Source organism: Phragmites australis, chromosome 9 (assembly GCF_958298935.1).
Source record: "Phragmites australis chromosome 9, lpPhrAust1.1, whole genome shotgun sequence".
In the NCBI taxonomy this organism is placed as follows: Eukaryota; Viridiplantae; Streptophyta; class Magnoliopsida; order Poales; family Poaceae; genus Phragmites; species Phragmites australis.
The window spans coordinates 8,543,373-8,560,597 of NC_084929.1; the positions used below are offsets into that span (position 1 = coordinate 8,543,373).

General features: G+C 44.9%; 2 protein-coding genes across 2 annotated transcripts; both read right to left on the reverse strand.

Annotated features, from left to right (window-relative positions):
* Nucleotides 1-4,598: 4,598 nt before the first annotated feature.
* On the reverse strand, nt 4,599-8,378 carry LOC133928594 (thioredoxin-like 2, chloroplastic). Its single transcript, XM_062375003.1, has 4 exons — nt 7,992-8,378; nt 6,987-7,172; nt 5,315-5,479; nt 4,599-5,006 (listed from the first exon to the last, which is right to left on the reverse strand). Exons 1-4 carry the CDS (start codon nt 8,157-8,159, stop codon nt 4,869-4,871), a joined length of 657 nt encoding a protein of 218 aa, XP_062230987.1. The 5' UTR covers nt 8,160-8,378; the 3' UTR covers nt 4,599-4,868.
* Nucleotides 7,037-16,818, reverse strand: LOC133928595 (PRA1 family protein F2-like). The gene is made up of 2 exons (XM_062375004.1): nt 16,157-16,818; nt 7,037-7,172 (listed from the first exon to the last, which is right to left on the reverse strand). Exon 1 carries the CDS (start codon nt 16,719-16,721, stop codon nt 16,161-16,163), a length of 561 nt encoding a protein of 186 aa, XP_062230988.1. The 5' UTR covers nt 16,722-16,818; the 3' UTR covers nt 7,037-7,172; nt 16,157-16,160.
* Nucleotides 16,819-17,225: the final 407 nt, after the last annotated feature.

Here is a 17,225-nt window from a genome sequence, read left to right on the forward strand (position 1 = left end):
GTCTAAACACTAGCGTATTTACTCCGTTCCACATTAGATTATTCCACCCCACCGGCCATCGCATTCATACCCATTTATTTCTCCGGAGACCATATTCAGGATCATCCCCCCGGCCGAATCTCTAAAAAGGGGTCCCTCAGGATCCCTGCGATAGGAGTTAACCCTCCGACAGCGACGTACTCGGTCTGATAAATCCCTTAGCAAGGAGTTCATCTAACTGCTTCTTCAATTCCATTTGTTCCATTGGAGCCATTCGGTACGGAGTCTTATAAATAGGTTGTGTACCTGGAATCAACTCAATACGGAAGACTGGTCCTCGTTCAGGAGGTAATCCTGGAAGCTCATTAGGGAACACATCAGGATAACGACACACTACTGGAATATCTTCCACGCGCAGAGTGACATCCTGCCCTTCAACCAATGACCAAAGAGCACCAGATTTCCACATCCATCTATTAGGGAAAATCCTGCACAACATGGAAAGTGCATATGGCAAGGCCTTCCCTTGGAAAACAATCTCCACTCCTGATGGAGCTCGCAAGGTGATGATTTTCAAAGAACAAGAGATAATGGCTTGGTATTGGGCAAGCCAGTCCATACCAAGAATAACATCGAAGGACTCTAAATTGATCATCACCAAGTTAGCTGTGAATTCCTTATCTCCAATATTTATAACACACCTCGGGCAAACATAAGAACTAGATATAAGACCACTGGGGGAGTTAACTACCACAGATTGCTCAATTTGTTGTACTAATAGTCTCGCTCGTCTAACGAAGTCTACCGAGACAAAGGAAAAGCTAGATCCAAAATCAAATAAAACATGTGCATCAAAGGAGTCCACGGGTAAGATACCTGTCACCACGTCATTGTGACCTCCGGTCTCAGCACTAGGTAAAGTATATAACCCAGAAGGTGTCTGAGATGATGAAGTTCCTGCAATGTGGGAAGAAGATGCCCCAACCACCGGCAATGTTGGTGTAGAAGTTCCTTGAGGAATCATAGGCTGATGTGACCAGTAAGGCCCAGTGGGAACTGTAGAAGGAAGATAATACTGCATCGGTGGAGCCATCGGGCCAGTAATGACCGTAGGAGCAGGAGTAGCAGCCAATACATGTGCTGATCCCTTCGATGAAGAAGAAACCCCAGAAGAAGAAGATACTAGTTCCCACCTGATACGACTATTCGGGTTTCTGCGACACACCACATCCTTGTGGCCTGGACGACCACATACTGAACAGTTCCCCTTCCAAGAACATTCACTCTGCATATGTGAATCACCACACTTGAAGCACACCAAACCAAAACTGGGTTTAACCACTGTACGAAATTGGGTACTGGTGCCTGGAGAATGTATCTGAGAGGGTCCACCACGATATGGTTGGTGACGTTGCTGTCCCTTGTACTTCTTATGGATGGGACTACCAAAACGACTCCTCTTCTCTTCTAGTCCTTTATGCTGATCTGCTCCTGATGTCTTGTGAATATCATCAATGTAAGATTGCTGCAACTCAACACCAGAAGCTTGTTCAACCATAGAGCAAAAATCTGTAACAATAAAAGCACCAAGCACATGACGGATAAAAGGCTTCAAACCCTGTCTGAAACGTCTGGCCTTCTCTGCATCATCGTGGGCTACATGAGGTACAAAGCGCACAATTTGATTAAAGCCCACTTCATACTCTACCACTGATTTCTGACCTTGTGTATAACTGTTTAAGTCACTTTGCATTTTATCCAGAAAAGTAGCTGGATAAAATCTCCTCTCAAATTGCCTGACAAACTCAGACCAAGTAAGGTCCCCATGGGCAATAGTCCTGGATGACTGTACACCTCTCCACCAGATCTGGGCTTCTCCCTTCATCAACTGTGTCACATATCTAACCTTGTCTCGAGGCAACACATCAAAAGCATCCAGCTACATTTCTATATAAGCAAACCAATTTGCAGCCTGAATTGGAGTCCCTGATCCATCAAAAGGGTCCAATTTCATAATAACCCATTCACGGAGCGTCACCCCACTAGTAGCACCCCCTTCAGGTATCTCACGTGCCACAACTCTAGCAGCAGCAGGAGTATTTGGAACAGCCTGCCTCAATGCTCTTAGCTCTTCTTGTATCTCCTTCATAGTGGTCATTAGCTCCGCTTGACTGATACTTCCTGGTTGAGAGGACTCAACCTCAGCAGCCGATAACTGTGCATCACCATGACCTGGGACTGCTGTACGACTACGACCTGCCTCGTTACCTCGACCACGACCTCGCACCTTTGGCGGCATAGCTACAAACACCACAACGGATAAGTAAACAAGCACTAACTGCAAACATACTTCAAACAAATAAACTAAAGGGAATATAGCGGAACAATGCATATGAAAAGATATGCAAACCCTTTCCCATCCTACACGTGCAAGTGTGTCAAGTTATTAACTTCTTACCCTAGAACCTAAAGCCTAGGCTCTGATACCAAGCTGTAACACCCTACTTTACAACTAAGCATAATTATATGAAAATAGGAAATTTTGACAGTATTTCCTCTATAGGACGATATAACTGACAAAAAAAAAGATTACAGGCAGGCAATATATGATATAACTAACAAATATATAGAAATCTTCACGATGCTACCAGCGTCGTACGACAACATATACAAAACAAACGGCAGACCACCAAAAACACAACTTATAACACCGGTTGAGTTATCAACACCGTAATGAGGTAGTGCGTGCAACTACCAAGATCCATCCCCAAAATGCACGTCAACATCTAAACATACCTGTAAAAGATTTAACAGGGGGTGAGACGAGCTCAGCAAGTAACAGCTATAAATATAAACACATCTCACTCCATTCAAAAGTATTAGGGAATAAAACATTCTTCTCACAACGACAAGAAAAACACAGGGTTTTAAAGAAAATATCATTTCAGAATATTTGTCGAGATAAACGACAAACTCCAACCTGGTCTCCCACAAAAAATATGGCATTCAACTCCCAGAATTCTGTATTTGCCAGATATCATATAAAAATGTATGAATGCCATGATCAACTCCAATTGAGAGCTGGACGATGCCAACATCTCATGCAACTCCATGTACCGGTACGAATCACGCACGATGGCAGTGATCGGCTTTTATCACCATATGAAGTGCAAAATGCATATGTATGCATGTGAATTGACGTCAATTCTTAATTTCCTTTTTGAATGACTCGTGATAAAAACCACAACTGATTCATGAAGACAAAGGTACAATCCAAATCAATAAGAAAAGCATGGATTTAATCAAATGCAACATCATCCATGATTTGAATGAATTAGAAAAAACCATATACTTCAATTTTATTTGCAAAAGAAGTAAGACATGAATATAAACATAGCACTGAATCACACCCCCACGTTACTTGCCTTTTACCAAAAGCGACAAAGAAATTTCAATCAAGAACGTCCAGAAGCAGTACCACCTGTACAGGTATATTATTAGCACTACAACACATTTGAACACACAGAAAATATGAAGCGTCAATCCTACACTTGAAAATGCCGCATATACGCCTATATTCCGGAAAACTGAACAGATAACTGTATCACATGAAATGATACACTATTTCCAATTCAGAGTCGAACCAAAATTCTCACTAATTAGACTTCGCTCCGATGAACGAAAAGAATACTTCGACTCGGATGTCGTATCTTCGAATCAATAATGATTATCAAAACGAATCAGTCTATTGATCACATGAAATGATACGACAGGAATTGATTGATTTGATTCAACCAAACCACAAACGTCTAAGAATTACCGAGGAATCACCTTCGAAAGATTGACGACGAATCCGACAAAATTCCGAAATTTCCAACTTTTCCTTTTTTTTCTCTTTTTTTTTTCTTCCCCTTTTTTCCTTTTCTCTTTTTTCTTTTTCTTCTCTTTTCTTTTCTTTTCTCTTTCTTCCTTTCTCTTTCCTGGCTTCTCTCCCGGCCGGCTGTGGCTTGCTTCTTCCTCGGTCAGGCCACAGAGAGAGAGGGAGCGCGGCTGCCGGCGACGGCGCGGGCAACGGCGCAGGTGCGCGGCGCTCGTCAGCGACGCGACGGCGTCGTGCGAGGCGGGAACGACGGCGGCCGGTGGCGCAGCACAGTGCAGCGACGGCAGGAGCAGGCAGGACGGCCGGCGAGCACGTGGCGTGGAAGCTCAGCGCACATGGACAGCGGTGACAGAGAGAGAGAAAAAGAGAGAGAGAGCAAACGCGAAACGTCTGGATGGATTGGGTTGAGAGCCGATCCATCCGATACTTATCTTTTTTTATATTTTTTTTAAAAAACAACGAACGGTCTAAATTTATCGGGCTTACTACGGGTCACAAAGTGCTCGGAACGAACATATGAATAGCAAAATGGGTTCATCTCGACGAGATAAACGCAACCACGGTCTCCGATCGTCCATACAAGCAACGGATCAAAAAGTCAAAATTTTGGTTAAATCTCTCTTTTTTTTTCTTCAAAAAAATTCGGTATTACAGGTCCAGAAATTCAAAAGAACTCTGCTTGATTTGGATTGTAAGATGCACGACAGTGTTGGAGATAATGAAGGCAGCCAAGGTGGAGTTGTGGCAACGAACAATGGATTGACCTCAGAAATAACCCACAGTGGCTTTTGATGTTTATGGCATCTTCCCCTAAAATGATGTACAACTCCACCATGAGGTAAAGTTCACATGCTATAATCACATTTTCCCTTTCATGAATGCAAAGTACATCTAATTCGTGAGCCAGGAAAGCTGAAGATTCTCCTGAGCTGATTACAGTAAGATCTATAGTGGGGAGAAAATTAGCAGGATGTAGCAGCGGAGCGTGAGGAGCCCATTCTGATGACATCTACCGTGAGCTAGCTTCCGCAGGTTTCTCCTGAGGGCTTGCACTATCCAGCAAGTCAACATCTCCGATTCCGGCAGGTGGACCAATGCTGCAACGAGCAGTGTTGTGAACTGCAATGGCATCCTTCAGCTTCTGAAACTGGAAACGTGAAATGGAGTTATGTAGGTGCAAACATGCAAGGGGGAAAAGGCTTGTTCAGAATAAAGAAAAAATATGCTCTTGCACAATTTTGAAATGGTAAACATAGGGGAGGAATGTCATTAAGGAAAACTTAAAATAGTATCTACGAAATCGCAAAACATCTGGAGCTCGTGACTGTCGAAAACAACAAAGTGACATTCCCAAAGGGGATCAAAATGTATACAGATACCTCTCATCTCAAACAATATCATGCAACAACAAGGTGAGCTCGTAATAAGCTTTTGAATGGGTTGAGGCAGTCCTACCTTAGCTAAGGAACACGAGAAAGCCTCCAGTTGCCCATCAGCTCCACGGTAAAAATGGAAGAAAGGAAGGACTTTTACATTCAGTCGTTTGCACATAGGTTTGTTTTCATCAAAATTTACTTTCAGGAACAAGATATCAGGGTTTTCCAAAGCTGTCCGGCAGAGCTACAATATGATTGAAAGAGCATCAGATCTAGAACAGATTTCAGGAAGTACATATGGTATAAACGCTCCTTCAGGAGGAAATACATGGCCAGTGTAAAAAACTACAGTGTCAGAATAAGTAGGGAAAGAAAAACAGTCAAGAGACTATTACATCCCCAATATGGATTTACTAAAAGTACTCAAATAACTTCAAACACTCACTCTGGCATGATCAAACACTCTACGTGATTATTAGGCCTCCAAAGGAAGCTTAATCAGCTAATAGTACAATCATAAACTAGAATGTCCAAGCTGGAACTGTCGAGTGCAAAGAAGTTAGATGCTAACGAGTTGATGGCTGGAGTCACAGAGGTCAATGGAGAGGTCAAACAAGTCGCATGATCATATATTTAGGTATACCTAAGGAACTAAGTTAGGTCAATGACCTAAGCTAATGCGCTGGAAGCAGATCGTAGCAAAGACAAAAGGTCTTAAATATCTTTCTGAATTCCATTGAACTTTTGAGGCAGCTTCTGAAGTGTTAACTCCTTTATAAAACGAGGAATTGAGCCTAGCTCAGTTGGTTGAGAGTGTGGATGTACACCTAGACCACTCAGTTTCGAGTCATCTTCTACGTGAATTTAGGTACCCATTTTTTCTTTTATTTATAATGCCACCTAGTTCCTCCTAGGTTGGTCGAATTTTTTTTTTAACTCCATAAAACTTGAGAGAGCTTGTCAACTGCTAAAGTGTCCAAAGATGACCAATTTGTTCTGAAGTGTTAACTCCTTCATAAAACTTGGGAGAGCCAGTCAACTACTAAATGTTGTCCAAAGATAACCAACTTTAGTTACAATGATTTATCTCACTGTCACATGACCTCCATGCAAATATCCGAGCTATCCTCATTCTGCAAAGGTTCCAATACGTCTGCACCATAGTCCAAATACTCCAGAAAATGAGGATCATACTAATTCGTATTTGCTTAATGGCAATCTTCAAAGTTGTTGCAACGGGAAACTCCATGAACTTTAAGTTGCCCCAAGATATTCTTACAAATTACATTGTTGCAAGCATTTCTAGATTCCCTGGTATTACTATTTCATCTGCACTCTCCATTTGACTCTGAGCCTCTCAAGTGCATGATACAACCCTGGCAATAACATGTGTTCTTTTTTTTTTTCCCTTCTAAAGAACCACAATACCAAAGAGCTTATCTGGAACCTATCAAAATTGAATTTATGCATTCCTGAAGCGTGTGATAGTTCACATATGTTTTCCTTTCCAATTAGTTCAAAAGGAACTACTATCATTTGAAGAGATCCATTCTAATCTTAACACGCCAAAATTAATGCTTTCACATGCTTTTGAAGAGCTACATTAAAAAAAACAAAGAAGTCAATTCATTATGTGCATCCTAAATGATCTGTATCAGTGTAACCGTGTAAAGTCATCATCAAGCATGTAAGAACACATTAGCAATAACATGTAGTTCAGGCAGCACAAATCAAAACATCAAAACAGTTACCCTTGGAAAGAGTGCCCGACACGAACCACACCAGGTTCCATAGAATTCGACAATAACAAGCCTGTCTCCAGCATCTCTCAGTGCATCCAAGAACTCCTGTGTGGAGTGGATGTCAATCATGTTTGGGCCAGCATTTTTCTCCCACCATTTCGGTTGCTCGCCGCTCTCTGGGACTGCCGCATGAACCTGAAACAACCAAGATGGAAAAGCCATCACGCACCCGGCAGCATAAACCAAGTATGCAATGTATCCCATCACTAAGCATTGCACGCGTATAATTTCTACAGGCCTTTCTAAAAAAACATCCACAAGTTCAACCAAGCAAGAATTAGCAACATTGACAATTCAAACAATTGACTATACCAGACACACCTTGCTGAACTGCTTTAGAAAATAATTGTGGAGAGGAAAAACAAAAGTAGCACATAATGCACTGCTTAACATCCAAATTAAGCAAGCGCAGTAGAATTCGCTCCATACAGTGTTCATAACTAGTAGGCACTTGCATGCATTTTTACATGGCATAGCAGCAGATATGATACTGAATATAGAACTAAACATCAGGCACTCCCAAATCTAGAACCAAGACCCTGGAAAAGAGCATGTGTAATTTGACAATTGGTGAATTACCCTATTGTTACCTGCTAAATGAGCACCAAAACCCCACAGGAACACACAGCAACGTATTGAAGTTCAACTACGAATTTTCACATGCATCTCAATGGCAAAGACTCCTGCATGATACACCAAATCAATTCATGTAGACCCTCTAATCCGGAGCCAAAATCCTAAAGCAGACGCCTTCAGCAACCACGAGCATCCCAACAACTAAAAATTCTAAACGAGGCATCGCCCCTTCGCATCATTAGCACAAGAAGCCCCCCAACCACGCCCTAGAGGAAAAAACACCGAGAAACCTTAAGCAGAGCCGCCTCTCCACGGCCAAGGAACAACAAAGCCGCGACCTTTCCGTGCCACTCCCAGCTGAAAGAAGAGCGCGCGCACCTTGAGTCCAGCGAGCCGGCGGGGCCGCGGGTGCGAGGCCGCCACGCGCGCCCGCCGCGGCGAGCCGGGCGAGAGGGCCCCGCGAGACGGCGGGGACGAAGAGGAGGAGGATGCGGGGGCAGTGGAAGGGGCGAGGAAGCGACGCGGGAGGAGGAGCGCGTCGGCCATCGGGGTGTTCCGCCACCGGCGCTAGAGAGCCGCCGCTCTAGGCGCCACGACCGAGGCTGCCGATGCCGGCGCCGGGGGCATCCGAGGCGCGTAGGCCGCGCGGAGAAGCTACTGGCAAGTCGTCAGCGTTGGCCGCCTCTCTGCTCTCTGCTCTGTGCTCTACTTCTTCGTCGGGGGCGGGGAGGGTGTGGTGGAGATGGGGCTGGCTGACGGATGGCGTCGCCGTGGATGGGGAGATTTGGACAGCAGAAATGATACACGAGAAAGGTCCTGAAGACTGTGACTGGTGGGTGGACCAGGGGCTGCATTAGCAGCTTTGCTGTTCGAATTATGTTTTGCTTTTTACTTTGCCAAAGTCCCAACTCAAGAATTTCATGTTTGAATTGAACTATTTTCATATGAGATTCTTGCAAAATTATGGCAATGTTAAAAAGTCTGTTGTCATGCACATGGAAAAGTTATCATTTCATCACCCACTTTTCTATCAATCATACTATATGCTTCAAGATCACCTCTTGGAACAGTCCCTGAATTTTCATATGATTTTTAATGTCATTTCACTCACTTATCTAGTGAACACACATACTCATATATGTATCTCAAAATTAAAATACATTTCTACTAAAATAACATAAGTTTAATATTGTAACTTTAGGCTAAACAATATGTAACTTTTAGTTCATGGAGAAACAAGAAATACCACACTAAGAAAATATGTAATTTTAGGCTAAATGATATGTATTTTTGGTGATAAAAAAGTGGGTAACGTGACAAATATTCATAGAATCATATGTTGACAAATATTCAAGTTGAGTCACCAAGCAACCATGTCGGAGGGTTAGCTTCTATCGCAGGGATCCGGAGGGACCCCTTTTTGAGATTCGGTCGGGGGATGATTCTGAATCTGTTTTGTGGGTGAAATAAATGGATGTAAATGCGATGGCAGGTGGGGTGGAATGATCGAGTGCGGAATGAAGTAAATGCACTGGGGGATTTAGACAGGTTCGGGCCGCAACGGAGGCGTAATATCCTACTCCTATGTGGATGCTATAAATGCTCTGAGAATGTCTCTCAAAGATATTGCTGGTTACAAGAATGTTTGTCTATCCTAGAGCTTCGGGCTCCTTGTTCTTCGGTGGTCTTAGCTTCTATGCTTGTACGAAGAGGTTCTTTTGTCTTCTCCCAAATCAATCTCTCTTGACCAGCTCTGGGTTCCTTCCGCTTCAGATTCAGCTTGTCTTTGTCCGTGCCTGCCGGCTCCTTAAATACTCGCCGGCAGTAGCGTGCCCTGAAAGGGAGGGCACGAGTTCCAAGGCGCCATAAATGGAAAAGTGATCATCATGAGCTGCTGCGCGAAGTGACGGGGGTTGAAAACGCCCCCCTGTCTTCGGTCGTCATGATGGTGCTAGCGACGGGCGCCGTGGAGAGGGCCCACCGGGTAGCCGCAGAGCGGCCCGGCGTGCCCGTTCGGTCTTGGACGCCTGCCACAGCAGGGCGGCAGGCGGGGCGCCTCGGGCCTCACGACGCTATCCCGAGGCGCACCGGATGACGCGGGATGCGACCCGTGTATTTAATGTCCCCACGCCCTTCTGCCAGAATATGGCAGGGACTGACACCGAGCGTGGCTGGAGCAGTTGGAGGTGACAGGCCACACGCGCTCTTAAATGCGGCACCGGACCTTTCACTGGGTGACACCTCATCGCTGGACCTCTGTGGGGGCCACCGACGAAGGACTTCTTGGGTCCTCGGGGAACAGAATGCTCGGGGGCCACTGTTCACGGCCCTGCGCACTCTCTCCCAGAATCGACTGTTCGGTTCCTCGGGGAACCGAGTGCTCGGGGGCCACTGTTCGCAGCCCCGAGCACTCTCTCCCGGAACTACCTTCCTTGGTCATCAGGGTACTCGGGTGCCTGGGGGCCACTGTTCGCAGCCCCGGGCACACCCTTCCCGGTACTCGGCTCTTCTAGTCGTCGGGGGACTTTTGGTGCTCGGGGGCCACTGTTCACCTCCCCGAGCACTCTCTTCCCGGTTACTTGGTCTTCGCAAATCATCGGGGAACCCGGGTACTCCGGGACCACTGCTCGTGGCCCCGAGCGCCCTCTCCCGCGACTTAGTCTTTTCGTACCTCGCAGAGATGAACCCCGCGGGAAGGCACCACGTGGCGGATTGCTGGCCTGATCTCGGAATTCGGGGATCCCTGGTTCCTGATTCACCAACAAACCAGTTCATAGATTACTCCACACGATTACCACGTGTTTCACAAATGATATAGAGCTTATTTGAAACATAGGAATTTCACAAGAATCAGTTTATTCACAAGAATCGTACATGAACTTACAAGAATCAGTTCGATTTTGCAGAAAAAACGTAGGATTCCAGAAAAAAAAATCCTGTGTTCCAAAGGAGGCCATAAAGGGAAAGGAAGAGGTTGAGGAGAGGGAAGAAAGGGAAATGAGTAGAAGAAAATAAATTAAGGTGGGAAAGAGCTCTTAACAGTGGGATGGCATAGAGAGGAGGTAAGATCGATGGCGATAGACAACATTTGACGGCTGTTGCTAGCTAGCATCACCCCTAAGCCCCAATCGCAGCGGCCATCCCCTTTTAGCACTTAGGCGTTACTAGTCAGTCACCAAAGTCATTTTCTAAGAACATTGGATGGTAATACTTCAACGAGGCTTATACCTGCTTACATTATATTATGTCTTGTACTACTGTAAGTATCGCGCTAACCATGAGACTTTATTGTAATAAGCCTTCCTTTATATCATTGTTGAAAGGACAAATGGAATTCCTTTAGAAAAGCTTGCTAAGATTAACCTAGTGCTGATGTAAAAAAGGGGTTCACCTAGTGCTTGGTTGCTAACCATGCCTTGGGCATGCCACATATTTTCAATTAGGTCCCTTGTAACATAGACACGAGACTTATGCACTACACGGGCTTGATTTTGGCGCTATTTTTCATCGCCACAAGTTTTGCAAAATAAGACGGCAAAATCAGGCATTATGGAGGAAGATGTGACTACGTGATAGATTCAATTTTGTGTCCAGCAATTATATCCTTCAACCTCCAAGCCACGTAACCTCTTTGATTCAAAAATACGATGACCACAACGCACGCCGGGTCCACTTGGTAGCCTACACCTCTGTTATCTAACCTTATGAAGCACTGCCATCGAACAATAGCAACTCCTGTCCTAAAAAATGGAGAAAAGGTACTTTTGAGGATCTGTTTGGAAAGGGTATTTTCAGATCTAAATCCCTAATATTTAGTACAAACTTGAACTAAATCCTAAAGATTCCTGGAGTGATCCCCTCTAACTAACAAGCCCTGAGCGTTTGACGTAATGACAAGAAACAAAAACGAGCATTTCGCGTACCAAAATATTGCACTGCTGCACAACGGATAATCACACAACTTCAGTCTCATAAACATTGAAATGCAAAGATGCTCACTTATTGCCACCATGAGCTGAACAGAGCTAAAATGGGGAAAACTTGATGCAGTTCTGACTGGTTGCGAGCTACTTATCTGACGGAATCTACAAACCAAAGAATCTAAGATGTTTTCATCAGAACCGGACAATCTACAAGCTTTTCTTCACCAATGGACCACAAAATCCTTCCTCCTGGTGTCCAGTCCCCAGGCTGGAAAGAGACTGAAACATGGTTTACTAATCATCCTGGACAAAACGTGAAAACGAATTGCTACTAGAGAATGTCAACTATCAATTGCATCGTTTTCTCCTAGGAAACTTTTGGGGAAGGAAGAAACTGCAAGCACGTCCATGCCTTATACTTTCTGCTTATTGTACCTATTGCTATTCATGTTTGGATGTACTACATTCTTGCAGCATTCTCCTCGGTTTAAGAAAAAAGAGGTTATGAGTGGAGTTTCCAAAACTCCAAAAATACCAAAGTTGTAAAGACGCTATGATTTTCAAAACTGTAGAGTTTGTTACATCCAAACAACTTGTAGTTTTTCAAAAGCATAGTTATTTTCGAGAACTCCAAGAAAACTACAACACCTCAAACTCCAACAGGCACACGCACACACCAGTACCATTCATAGTTGTTATGGCAACATGACGAAGTGCGGCGACTCACCTCCTTCGTAACTTTACAACGCCTATGGTGTGTGGTGTCTCGATGCCATAAATACATCGGCATGGCGAATACAGCAAGATTTGTTTAGGATATTAACAAATGGCAATATAAATGTAACATAAAAGTTATAGTTCTAGATATTAGGAAATGTAAATGTAAATATAATATAAAAGACAAATAGCAATATAAATGTAGTATAAAAGACATAACTTTCTCATCCCTCAAAGTTTCAAATACAAAAGACAAATAGCAATATAAATGTAGTATAAAAGACATAACTTTCTCATCCCTCAAAGTTTCAAATATCTTATCTCTCAAAAATCATCCAATGCAAACTCATCAAGATGCTAGAAGCATCCATTAAATGTGAAAAGCTGTGTCGATGTAAAGAATATAGATGTCCCCCACCAAGATGGCCCGCAACGGTGGGTTTTGGCAATATCAACTTTCTCTCTCTAACCCAGACCCACCGTGCGACCAGTTGGCGCCAACCCAACCACGACCCTGACCTTTGGGAATTTTTTGCGACCAGTCCTTGCTGGTCGCGAAGCAGATACTCTTCTAACCCGTCAAACCTTATTTAATGCCGCTACTCATACCGTTTTCCTTCCCCGGGCATTTCACTCCAGCAAAGGCGGCATGGTCGACGCAGGGTCACCGTGTTCCTTCCCGCAACATTAATTATTATAGGATGGGTTTGCAAACGCGACAGAGGGCATGGCAGGCGCGCGTGGGAAACCGTTGATAGGACAGGGCAGGCTGGACGACCTAGACGCGACATGTGGGGATGCGGCCAGCGGATGGGATGCGCATCTCAGTGCTCCAGGGCAAGCACAGTGCAAGCGTATCCAGTAATGATAGTCTATGTAGATCGTCTAGGTAGGCATTGGTCTATTTGATGGGCTCACGTGTAAGACTCCTTTCCTCCTAAGCTATAAGGGGAAAAGAGTCCACCTTGGCAAGGGGAGGGTCTCGAAAAAAGATGAAAAGGAGAAACCATACTCAATGAGAAGAATACATAAGATTTAGGGCTATTACCTCAAGCGGAGCTGAACCTAGATAAACTCTGGTGTTCTTAGATTAGCACAGACACATCCATCAGAACACAGATCACTCACTCGTCATCTGCTACACCCCAAAATCACTGTCAGAGATTAACTCTCGACAAACTGCAATCAATTTCAGAACCAAATAAAGCATGCAGAGACTTACTGAGTGCTGCACAGCTGCCTATTTGCGTATAGTGTAGCAGTTCATTTAGTGCTGAGTGCTGCCTATTTACTTCACTCACAGACATATATGCTCACAGAGACGTTGAGTGCTGCACTGCTGTCTATTTGCTTCGTAGTTCATTCACAGAGACACAAGCCTAGAGCAGACCGCAGAGGCAAGAGTAGGAAATGAGTTACTGAGCTGTGAGCTGTGCTGAGCAAGAGCGGACGCCGGACAGGGCGACGGGCAGGCAGACAGAGATAGGTAGGCATGGTGCACGGCGGGATCTCGGCTAGGCGGACGGAGATCTGAGGGCGACAAAGGTAGGCAGGCGTGGCGCATGGCTCGGCACAGCGAGATCTGAGGGCGGTGCCACGGTGGACAGATCTGCGGTCTCAGTGGCGGACGAGGAGCATGGGAGGCGCCACGGCGAGGAGCAGGGGTGGCTGACGGCAAACGGTCTTAACAGTGGCAGCGGGGATCCGTGACTCGCTAGCCGTTTGGTCAGGAAAAGTTATGGCGCCTCCATACGGACTGTGACCCACTCGATCTCTCCTCCCCTTCTAATCTCCTCGGCCTAGCCGGTATGACTCCCGCCACACGATACCTTATCGGCGCCACCGCGATGCCATACCAATATGGCGGATGTCATAGACGGCGACACCGTGGCGTCGCAGTGGTGAAGTCCAAAACACCATCACACCACCATATCGTCGCCATAGCGACGACATGACGACGCTATGATAACTATGGTACCATTTCTATATTACTCTCCCCAAAATACAAATACACTAGTGTACATGTTAACATTATTGTTTGAAAAAGATAACCTGAATGAGAAGTCAGTTCTCTGAGCTTAGAGTTCATCTTTAGGAATGAGAATCAGGTCATAATTCACCTGTAAGAATGAGGTTGTGGTCCAGTTTATTTTGCCAGTAAGATTTCAAATTAAACTATGCATATCACAGTTTCACTACTGTAGTTTTAGTAGGAAGACATCAGCACTCTTTTCCCAAGAATACACAATTCACACGATCTGAGGCCATCGCAGCTGTTAAAGAACATGGAAAATACTTGTGCATTGGATCGTCCTTTTCTTTTGGATTGGATGATATGAATAATAGCATGATCGGTCACATTGTGACACAGGAAGAATATTTATGCTCAAACACCTACAAACAGAACATCTTCGAAAAATAGGAGAAGTAGTCACTAACAGATTTTGATTTCAAAGCTAAGCCTGAACGCACGTGGTGAATTTTAATAATTTGAACGTTTAGCAAACAGATTCAACATTTGTAGTGACAAGGAAGTAGACATTATTAACAATTCAAGGTATAAAGGCAGTAAGTCATACCATTTAATAATTCCAGAATATGTTACATAAAAGTAAACAAATCAGGCTGCCTTGAAAAAAGGCCTAGGATCACATGATTCTATTCCCAAATAAACTAAGAAGCTAACTACATTCAATTATTAGTTAGATGTACTTCTCCAATGCGTGCACAAACGGAGAGATGAGGAACAGATGCAGGTGGATATATTCATGATCAATTTACTTGGCCATAAGATAATTTCCAGCTTGCTCCCCATCATTCATGAACAAACCAACCATTCTCACGAAATCAATTTACTTGGCCCTGCGGCCAGGGCAGTCCAAAAGGCATTTATTTATAAAACTATCTTTGAATTTGTTCTTCTCTGTGCAATCTAAATGGGAGTAAGCTACTGTAAGTGCAGCTGTCCACTGTGCAGTTGGACGGCCGAGATGGCGGCAGATAACAAATCTGAGTTGCTAAATTAGAAAAATTCCATCAATATTTCATGGAATGTTGTTGAGCTGAATCCTGAAAAGTGTCAACTGGATAGGCACAACCAGAGCAACAGTTTGCTACTATCCTATATGATATGAACCATATAAAATTCACACCAGGATATACATAAAAAAAAATCCCATTAGGATCTGACACTATACTTTCCCTATCTCCCCAAGACGCCAACAGCTGGCACTTCAATTATTGCGCCCTCGCAAAACGAAATTAGAAAACGGCCAGCTAATTACCAACAAATTAATCGTTTATACATAAACTACTCTGTGATGTTTACTGGATATGAAGAAGAGGGGATTTGATAGATAAAGAAACAGTACTGCAAGTCTGCAATTCCTAAAAACATACTATATCTTATTTTTTTCAGCTGGCCGGCTCTGCGGATAAGCATAAGTGGTGAGTGTCATTTTGTTATCGGTCAGAAACTATCAACAAAGTTGTTATGGTCACACGGTGTCCCATCTCTCTTGTCAACGTCCGACCCAGGCCACTCCGTGGATCGCAAGGCAAACCTCTTTCAATTTGACCATGCAATTCCTTCCTCAGGACGCATTCTGAACAACCATTATACTAGGTCCGCACTATTGAGCCCAAATTGAATCAGTATTCTTTCCTAATTCATCTACTCAAAACCAGATCCTTGATAAATTTCACAAATAAAATCGTATGTATATATAGACAAGAAACGTTTGCAATCAACCAATTATATGATAGTAAAAACTAAAACATACCAAGAACAACAATTCAGCACATTTCATTTTATTTACGCACAAGTGCACGAACGGATCAAGAACATCTGCAATCCACTAACCAAGAACCAGGCAACCAGCAAGAAGACGAGGAGCAGCTCACCCTACTAGGTGGAGGGCGGCACGGGCGTGTACCACCGCCCAGCCTCCGCGTCGATGCTGTCGGCAGCGCGGTGCAGCACGGCGTGGAGCAGGACGAGGACGAGACCGACGAGCAGGGACGTGAGGATGTTGGCCGTGGCGCCGGTGAGCAGCAGCAGCACGAGCGTGAGCACCGAGAGCACGGCGAGGACCACGCCTTCCCCGGCGGCGCGGCCGCAGAGCACGAGCGGTTCGTCGCGGAGGAAGTAGAGGAACAGCCAGGCGACCATGCAGGCCAGGAAGACCAGCAGGGAGACGGGGTGCCAAAGCAGGGAGAGGAAGATGACGCCGAGGACGAGGATGGCGTAGTTAGAGGCGAAGTGCGCGAGGTTGGCGCGTGCGCGGCGGTAGGCGTCGGCGAGGCCCCGCGGAACGGAGAGCGCGCGCGGGTCCGCGAGCTCGCGCCAGGGCCGGCGCGTCGCCAGCGCCGACGCGCCGCGCGCCTTGGCGCGGGAGATGAAGTCGAGCGTGGAGGAGCCTTCGGGCGGCGGAGTGGAGGAGGAGGGGATAGTGCCGTACTTAGACATGGCCGGAGGTGGTGGAGGAGGAGCGTGAAGGTGGCCCGGCGGTCTTCCGGAAGGTATCCATCAAGTAAATTCTAATCATGCGCAGAAATATTCTTGTACGTCTCTTAATTTAATAGCTAAACTAAAAAATAGAAAAAAATCTTTTATAAAACCGGATCTATAAAATTTGCTTACTCAACTATGGAGATGCAGGTGTGAGTGATCCAGGTGGACTTGTAGGGCGTGGCACCATCGAGACCGTAGACTCTTAACTCATCGGCGGATATCGGTTTCGTGCGTGGATTCTGGAGGGGTAGGTAGGGGCCCAAATGGTGCCATTAAGCCCAAATTTATGGGCTGGCCCATAAAATTTTAACAGTGAGGTCAAACTGTAGTCCAATTGGCGACATGCCGCCGAATTTTTTCCAAGGAAGTTTAAAAATCAGAAAATGTTGCGTTCTAATTCTCTTAAAATTCACAACACCATCAAAATGGTTACAAATAATTCTAAAACATTCTATGGTA